The sequence below is a fragment of the Aotus nancymaae genome, unplaced genomic scaffold (assembly GCF_030222135.1).
Source record: "Aotus nancymaae isolate 86718 unplaced genomic scaffold, 86718_ANA_hifiasm-v0.15.2.pri h1tg000022l_1, whole genome shotgun sequence".
Taxonomy (NCBI): Eukaryota; Metazoa; Chordata; class Mammalia; order Primates; family Aotidae; genus Aotus; species Aotus nancymaae.
This window is the reverse complement of record NW_026988435.1, coordinates 42407336-42417034: the sequence shown is the minus strand read 5'-3', so window position 1 is coordinate 42417034 and position 9699 is coordinate 42407336. Positions and strand designations below refer to the sequence as shown.

Genomic DNA, 9699 nt, shown 5'->3' with positions numbered 1-9699 from the left:
CATCATCCCCACACAAGTGGATGATAGAGTTACAGTGAGATAAGGCTTCAAAGATGATGTGCACAGCGTGTGTGTAATAAAAAATACGATGTTACGAGACAATCAATGCAATTTGAAAACATGGACCAAATAATCAGTGCAATAAAAGGCACACATCCCAACGCAGACAGAAAAGTGTTGCTGAAGATTTAGACTTAGCAACAGACAGGCGGAGTTCAGGCACATGCAGTCAGAGACTATAAATAATGAAATGATGCACCTTGGAACAAGATATTTTTCTATTAATCTTTATTTATATGATGGTTCTCTGGAAAGCACTTCATTTTCAAACCTATTTCTGAGATAAGCAGCATGAGGCACATTTGAAGAAATACTATTGCTGCATCACAAAGAGAACTTCCATGTGATGTGAAATCATTTTTTTCAGAGTATTATTAATAAGATGGTCTAGCGGTGCAGAGCAAAAAAGAAAAAAAAAATCTTCACAAGCCAAGAATGTTGAAGGTATGCATAAACTGTCTTCACATTTAATTTCATAGGATTCAGGAGATACATCCATGTACATCTAACCAGGTCAGGTAGTACAAGTCCTCAGGGAACCCGGGTATGCTAGCTTCAAGCCAAAGTACTCCAATGTGTTTGGTTTGTGGAGAGACATTTGAAATGTTGCTTCATAGCTTCCATTTTCTAACAGAAAAGGCAAATAGTAGGGCAAGACTGTTAAAGAAAGACACAGAATGTTTACCACAATCTTTATCACTTAACGTACAATAAAGGAAAGTGTTGCCTTTTATTCCATAAACCACTAGTCATCATTTGCTCCCCACTGAAAGGAGGAAAGGAAATTTGTCTCAATTTAAACCAAGTCGGGTTTATATCTGTTCTCTGCACAAACACACATCAAATACCATAAGGAAGTCAACATCTCCAATTATAATTTCCCACTGTGCTTTCATGGAAAATAGGCTGAATTTACAGCTTAGGCCTAGACGGGGAGCTCTCAATGGTTCATGGCTACACCAGAGGAAGGTAGTAAGTGGCAATCTTTTGGGAGGTAGAATCCAGTCTCATATTGGACATTATTTGCCCTGGGACTCAAACATCAATTTAGATTCTAGATCAGATGTGGCGGCTCACACCTGTGATTTCAACACTTTGGGAGGCCTAGGCGGGCAGATCACTTGAGCCTATGAGTTCGATACCAGTCTGGGCAGCATGGTGAAACCCCATCTCTACAAAAAATACAAAAATTAGCCAGGCATAGCACTGTGTGTCTGTAATCCCAGCTACTCAAAAGGCTGAGGTGGGAGGATCACCTGAGACCAGAGAGGTCAAAGCTTCAGTGAGCCATGATCTCACACTGCACTCCAGCCTGGGTGACAGAGTGAGACCCTATCTCAAAAAAAAAAAAAGATTCTGACTCCAATTCTCCAACTATGGGAAATGAGAATTCTTTCATAGTTCCATTCATTGCCATGCTCTGTCTAAAAATCATCTTTTCAAATAAAATGCATGGATAATCTATGAGCTATGAGATGGGTTTGGTTTTTGGCAGCCAAATGGTTTGCAGAATACCTGACTGCATCATCATGCCACATTTTAAAGGTTACTCTCTGCGTGAGTCAGGGGCTGGAATTTAGGCTGCTGCCTGGTTTACTCCTTCACCGTCAGGCATTTTGACCTCACGACAGACTATCAGGGACTGGATTCCAAACTAGAACCCATCAGAGAAACAGGCAGAATGTGCTAGCCACAGCTGTAACTTGCCTTTTTTTCTTTCTTTTTTGGAAACGGCCTATAAAGAAGCCATCTGTCTACATTAAAGATTCTCTCTCAGCTGTGCCATTTCACATTCAATATTTCTTTATAATTATAACATTAAAACCGCACGATTTTTAAAGAACTTTCCATATGAGTAAACAGACATGGATTTAAACAGGACCGACGAGTCTGTTACTGTGGGCTTTGCTTTGTTTTGTTTTGTTTCTGGTATGAGGATAAAGATCAGCATCTGTTCATTTCCTGCCATTCTTCAGGTAGAATATCTGAAGCTTGCCAGTTTTCCTTTTTTCAAAAATGAGTCCCAACCCACTCCTTAGAAATGGAATTGTAACCAAGTGACAAGCAGAGGGCCTTAAAGTAGAAGTCTGTGGGTCCAGAGCAAGAAAGAAACTCCCTGGGGAGACAGCTAATCGTGAGCTACATTCACTCTGTCATTCAAGTAAATGAATGACAAAACCTTTACGGCCCAATAACAAACTGTGATGGCCACTCTCACCAGCTCCAAGATGCCTTAAAAATATATGAAGTGATTTTTTTACATTAGCTTTTTATTTATAAGCCTATTAAGAAGGGATGTCCCTACTATTCAAATTGGCCTTTGGTGCAAAGAGCATTGCTATTGGTCAGCCAATTTTTAAAGAGCACCAAAGATTTCTTCTTCCTTCTCCAAATAAACCTTTCTATCCACCCTTCTTTGTACAGGCACCAATTTTTATCACAGACCTTAACTGGAGACCTGCCTGGGTAACATGGTGAAGTCATTTTAGGTATCTTTGACAAGTGAGCATTTGCTGCCTTATAATTTTAAACTGCTACTGACAAGGGAAGATCATTATGTAATTCTTACTGGTTTGATAAGTGTCACTGATTTAAAGAATAATGAGTGCATATTCTATCATAATCTCTTGAGAGTAGCAGTTGAAAAATCTGTCTTAATTTTTCAGTGGAGGCATAGTATGGGAGGTAAAAAGACAAAATTTTTTTTAATTTAAATTGTTTTAAAAACCCTTATAGCTCCAGAGCAAAACCATAAGCATTGCTGCCCTAGAGAATAAACTACCACCTCAAATTCCATTTCAAAGTCAATCACATTCATAATATAACATGTACCTAGGTATTTGCCAAATGTCAGGTAAAAACAGATATTTTTATAGCACTTAATGTCTTTTTTTTTTTTTGGAGACAGAGTCTTACTCTGTCACCCAGGCTGGAGTGCAGTGGCGCGATCTTGGCTCACTGCAAGCTCCGACTCCCGGGTTCAAGCAATTTTCGTGCCTCAGCCTCCCTAGTGCTGGGATTACAGGTGTGAACCACCGTGCCCGGCTAATGCACTTAATGTCTTTAGGGATTTTCACACATACTGTCCTATCTGTATGGCTCACAACGTTTAAGCATTCATCCATGTCCTCAATATTCATTATTAGAGTCTATTGTCTTTTTAATACTTAATACATGTCAATTAATATGTGGCACTTATCAAACTAGTAAGAATTACATAATTATTTTCCATCATCAATGGAAGTTTAAAACTGCAAGAGAGCAAAAGTTTACCTGTCAAAGATGCCTAAAGGAACTTCACCATGTTCCCCAATGTTTCTAGAGGAGCGTTCTGGTTAATAGAAACGGAAATGGAATATCAAGCACTTATGACTAAACCTGTGGCAGTGATAACTTTCTTTCATGAATCAACACCAGCTTTGTGAATTTTAAGGTTATAATTTATTGCCATCATTCTGAAACATTGGTAGTCACCCCCTATGGTTGTACACGTGTTCAGTGGAGGGGTTGAGGTTATAGAATGCCGATTAAGGATTGTGATTAACTGGCTGTGTATTAAATGCTGATTAACTGGCTGTGTCTTCTCTCAAATAAAGTTTATATAGAGGAAGGGGAGGAAGTAAATACAAAACAAAAGCCTTCCCTGCATCAAAGGTGCACTTCTTCCTAGAAATCCCATCAACCACAGCCTTCTGTGCCCTAGTGCACAAGAAACACACCCACGAAAGGTCAGCGGCCCCTCAGCTCTAGAAAGGAGCTAGTCCCCTCCGGTCAGGTGTGCAGACCAGGGCTTTGGAAGGAGACAGACAGCTCTGAATTGGAATTCACTTTCTCCTGTTACTAAGCAAAACGTACCACAGACAGAATACAGTATGGTAACTAGCAGGTTCTCAACGACAGAATTCTGTAGCTACCTGGAAAAGTTGAAGAAATGAAGCGTGAAAAGGCCTAGGAATCTTCATCTTCTCCTGGCTCTTCTTCTCCTTCTGCAGCTTCCTCCTCCTCCTCAGCTTCCCCTTCCACGCCCTCCGTGGCTATTTCCTCCGTCTTATTTTAACAAACATTACAATAATATTAAGAAGGGTCAGGGCCAAGGATACAGTGAGAAAAAGACTGCAAAATGCTGGACTAGAGGTCAGGGCCTCTCACACCCCACCACACAACACACAAACATATACATCACACAAACACATGACACACAAATACACACAACACACAAACATACACACCAAACACACATGACACACACACAATACACAAGCACACACACAAAACACACATGCCACACAAATACAACACACATGCCACACAAACACACAAATACACACACTACACATGCCACACAAACACATGCTATACATACCCCACACACATCACACACATACTGCCCAAATACACACCACACACACTACAGAAACACACACGACACACAGCATACACACTCCACTCACACCACCCAAATACACACATCCAGAAACACACACCACATACACACCACACACAAATATCACACACCACACACATACTGCCCACACATACACCACACGCACCACAGAAACACACATGACACACAGCACACACAACCCCACACACACTGCCACCGGAACACACACACATCATACACAAACACACACCACACAGATACACATCACATACCAAACACACACCACACCACACACACACCACACCCCAAACACACACATATACTACACCACACACATCACATACACTACACACAAATACACATATATCACACATACACCACACCGTACCACACATACACACACACCCTCCATACCACATATACACCATACCACACACATAATACACTAACACACACACACAAACCACACACCACATACGCCATACACAAATATAAATACATCACACATATACCACACTACACATACCACACATACATACACACACACACACACAAAAAAAAATCCTTCTAAATACAGACTCCTCAATTTGGAATGTTGCTTTAGAATGGTACCTTAATTCTAAAGTTTATATCATTCCTCCTCAGCATATAGTCTCCACTCATATTAACAAACTATTCTCATCAAATAACCTTTACAGATTAAGAAGGTATTATATCCAGTTAGAAGAATCAAATACAAAAAGCATCTCGGCAAATCAAATTTTATCACAAACAGTGAGCTGTTAAATGCACAAGTTGGTTATATTTTCTTGTAACAAGCTAATTTCTTCAAGCAAAAGTTATCAGCAGCCTATATATATAATCTGGAATCGCTTCCAAATTAACAATATGTTTTTATCTTATTTTTAAAATTCTATTTTGAAGCTGACCTAGCAACAGAGAAATGTAAGAAATACTTATTGGAAATATATAAATAATTAGAAATCATGGTATAGAGCATACTAGAAATAATCTTTAGGTCTAAGAAGAGGAGTTGGTTTGATATTAAAATAGTAAAGCAGATCTATACTTACTACCTCCCCAAATACAGACACAGTCAATGAAATAAAGATTACAAGAGCATTCATCAAAATTTGATTGTGTGTGTGTGTGTGTGTGTGTGTGTGTGTCTGTGTGTAGCTAGAGTGGTTATCTCCGGGTAACCAGGGTTAAAAGCTATGTTCATTTTCCTCTTTTATCTGCATTTTTTAAATTTTCTATGAAGATCATGAATTTTGTAATTTCAAGAATAAACGGAAGTTTCTTTGGAGGGATTCCTTTTGACATTTGGAATCATCTGTAATGTTGATGACCCTGTGCTGAAACATCTAGATGATACACGTGACTTAGCAAATTATTCTCCCTACCCATGTGTTCACAATTTTACGTTAGTTCCCCAGCATTTAAAAGTGATTAATCCAGGTCCAGCGTGGTGGCTCCAGCCCATAATCCCAGCTCTTTGGGAGGCCAAGGCAGGTGGATCACTTGGGATCAGGAGTTTGAGACCAGCCTGGCCAACATGGTGAAACCCCATCTCTACTAAAAACATAAAAATTAGCCAGGCGTGGTGGTGTATGCCTGTAATCCCAGCTACCCAGGAGGTTGAGACAGGAAAATCACTTGAACCCAGGAGGTAGAGGTTGCAGTGAGCTGAGATCACACCACTGCACTCCAGCCTGGCAACAGAGTGAGACGCTATCTCAAAAAAATTAAAAATGAACAAAAAAATAAAGTAATCCAAGGATGTCCAAAAACATAAACATAGGTAGGAATCCCTCCCTCAATGAAAACACCACTAACTACCACGCAGGAGCAGTATCTCCAGCCAGTGCCGTGGCCCGGCCTGGCCTGACATCAGTGAGAAACCACCAAAGACACCTTCACCCGAGGGGGCTCAGAATAGGGTCCACAGCCAAGCCCTGTTTATCTCTCCACCTCCCTCGGACGAACTTATCTCCAACTGACTTCCCTTCTCAGCAGGCTAAAGGAGGATTTTCTGGATGTGTGGGTTGCATCCTCTCTTATGTTATTAAGAACATGCTGAAAGCCACAATCCTCCCACCTAAAAGATGTTTTTATTAAGCTGATTAAGCACAGCTGTTGAAGATGGTAGACCATACCTCTTCTGTGGCTGTCTCTCCTTTTTCCTTATGTCCATAAATAAAAATTAAAGAAAAAAACATAATTCAAGTAAATTTGAAGTTGAATCTGAAAATCAAGCAAACTAGAATAAAATATAAGCTAATCAAAATGAACAACACATTAATTTATCCATAAAATATGTAAATAGCAAAGATATGATAGCTGTGTGATCCCTACTTATTTCATACATTATATTTCAAGCTCTTAAAATAATTGTGAGAGTAAAGACAGTTTCCCATCATTTGTACTCCTGAGAAAATGTAATTAATTATTAATACTGCTTAGTAATACATTCAATTCTATTTCGAAAGCATACCAAAGATTGATAGTGCTATCTGGCAAAATTCAGACTATATGCAAGCAATTCACAAATTTGAACAAAAATGTCTTTTCTGACTTTATGCCCTTATAACTATGTCTTTACTTCAGGTTTGAGCAAATTAATAAAAGTAGGTCTAAATTTTTCCTCTATGAGAACAAAATGGTAATATTTCTGAATCACATAGTAATTACTGATTTCTGGGTAAAGAAAGAAACTTGCAAGGTAAGAGTGGGTAGGGTCACCCAAGGCTCAAATAGGTATCTATTGTATAAGCCACCAACTCACTGGAATTTCTATTTCCTCCAGATCAAAGCAAGAGAACCAGGTTATATCTTCTAAACATGCCTCTAAGAAGAAAGCAAGCTTTTCCATCACTTCCCAGAATGGTCCAATAAGCCCCCCTGGAGCCAGAGTGCCACAGTTTCTTTAATTAAATAGAGAGATGTGGTTCTTAAGAGCAGTCCCTAAAAATTCCCAATGTCTCACAACTCAGGCAGTGACCTCAGGGAATCATCGACAGGGGGCACTGAATGTGATCTTTCGGTCATATACGTTCTCCACCCAGCACCATGTTTAGACAGATGAGGACACTGAGGCCACACAGGGAAGTCATTTGCCAAAGCCAAAGGTCACAGGACAAGGAGTCAACACCATCAGGACTCACTGCAAGTCTACTGATTCCTAATTAAGTGTTCTTCTTACACTACCAGGCTGCCTCTCAAGATTAATAATGGAAAAATCAAAATCACAGAAGGTAGCAGAGTGCAACGACTCATGCCTGTAATCCCAGCGCTTTGGAAGGCCAACATGGGAAGATCACTTGAGACCAGGAGTTCAAGACCAGCCTGGGCAACATAGCAAGATACCCTCCCCCATCTCTACAAAACATGTTAAAAATTAGCCAGGTATCCGTAGGCAGAGGCAGGAGGATCACTTGAGCCCAGGAGTTTGAGGCTGTAGTGAGCTCTGATTGTGCCACTGCACTCCAGCCTGGGTGACAGAATAAGACCCTGTCTATAAAATAAAATTTTTAAAATCACAGCAGGCAAGTTATAGATAGTCCAACACACTCCCACATCTCCTGGCCCAACATCATGTTTTTAGCCATTTCCAGAACAACACCTTCATATTTCTGAGACGGGCACTGAACTTGAAAGCTTGACAGTGCTGGCCAGGTCTGAATCAGGCCAAGAGGATTTTTTCGGCACTAGGAATCTTCAAACTAATCTCTACGTTAACCGCCACTGGTGACACCCCGAGTTTTGGCACTCAACTAATGTGCAGGAGAAGAGTCTGACACTTGTTGCAAAATCCAGGTGTTGCTTTCACAGTGACGTATTGATCGTGCTTCTTTAATCCTGCCTAATCCTGCCCTTGTCCCACCCCTCCTCTGCCATGACTGCCATCTTTGCTCACTGGATTGCTGAAGGAAGCTCCTAAGGAGTGATTATCACCTCTTCTTGTCTTTCTCATCTGCAATCTGTGCTCCAGACTGCAGCCAGGGAGATCATTCCAAAAAGCAACCAACCTTACTGTGCTACCCTCATCTTCAGAAACTTCCATCTCCTCAAGATACTCTACCCTCCTGACAGGGTTTGGCTGTGTCGCCACCCAAATCTCACCTTGAATTGCAATAATCCCCACGTGTCAAGGGTGGGGCCAGGTGGAGATAACTGAATCATGGGGGTTTCCCCCATACTGTTCTTGTGGTGGTGAATAAGATCTGATTGTTTTGTAAATGTGAGTTCCCCTGCACAAGCCCTCTTGTTTGCCACCATGTAAGACATGTCTTTGCTTCTCCTTTGCCTTCTGCCATGATTGTGAGGCCTCCCCAGCCATATGGAACTGTAAGTCTATTAAACCTCTTTCCTTTATAAATTATCCAGTCTCAGGTATGTCTTCATTAGCAGTATGAGAAGAGACTAACACGCCTCCTTAGAAGAGTGAAAAAGCCGTCTGGCTCTGCATACCCCTCTGGCCTCATCCCGCATCACTCTATCTCAGCCATCCTGAGTCACATGCAATTTTCTCACATTGGCCACGCCTTCCAGGATATGCTCTATACATTTCCAAGGAGACTTTCCTAACCCACAAGGCTGAGTTAAGGACCTTCTCATTTGCTCCCATAATCACAAATTTACTTATCTGTCTCCCTCACTAGTCTGTGTGTTTAGGGGTATAACCTGTGTCTTATTCATTTTTGGATCTCTGGGAAATGTCTGGCCACTCCAGGCCACTGTCTGGAACCAGCAAACAAGCTCAATAAATATGTGTTCATGATTGGATAGAGGAACACTTGAAATCTGTTAGTAACTCTTTGGATCTCAAAGAACATTAATTTTCTTCTTCTTCACATAGGATCAGATTAAAATTCATTATATGTAGCATAGAATTATTGATTATGTAGAGTTTTACATTCTTCTAAATCCAATTATTTTTATTAACTATATTCAGCTGAAACAAATGAATTAACCAGATATACACTATTAAAAATAAGGTCAACCGTAGAGCGAGCCTGGGGGGCAGTAGGAAGTCTTATAAGAATATAAGTTTCAACTTTCATAGTTAGCTAGCAAAACTACGGAGGAACCCAGAACTCTTTTTTTTTTTTTGAGATGAAGTTTTGCTCTTGTTGCCCAGACTAGAGTGCGATGGCACAATCTCAGCTCACTGCAATTTCCGCCTCCTGGGTTCAAGTGATTCTCCTGCCTCAGCCTCTCGAGTAGCTGGGATTATAGGTGCCCGCCAACAC

The 9699-nt window shown here is 40.6% G+C and overlaps 1 protein-coding gene across 2 annotated transcripts in view; it reads right to left on the bottom strand.

Moving 5' to 3' along the window:
* Positions 1-271: 271 nt before the first annotated feature.
* SH3BGR (SH3 domain binding glutamate rich protein) overlaps positions 272-9699 on the bottom strand; it is a 62356-nt gene continuing 52928 nt past the window's right edge. For both annotated transcript variants that reach the window (XM_012445232.3, XM_012445224.2), the window contains exons 6-7: positions 3975-4107; positions 272-687 (exon numbers count right to left, since the gene is read on the bottom strand). In XM_012445232.3, coding sequence (XP_012300655.1) covers positions 4009-4107 — 99 coding nt within the window. In that variant the 3' untranslated portion in view covers positions 272-687; positions 3975-4008. The remainder of the gene's footprint in view (positions 688-3974; positions 4108-9699) is intronic.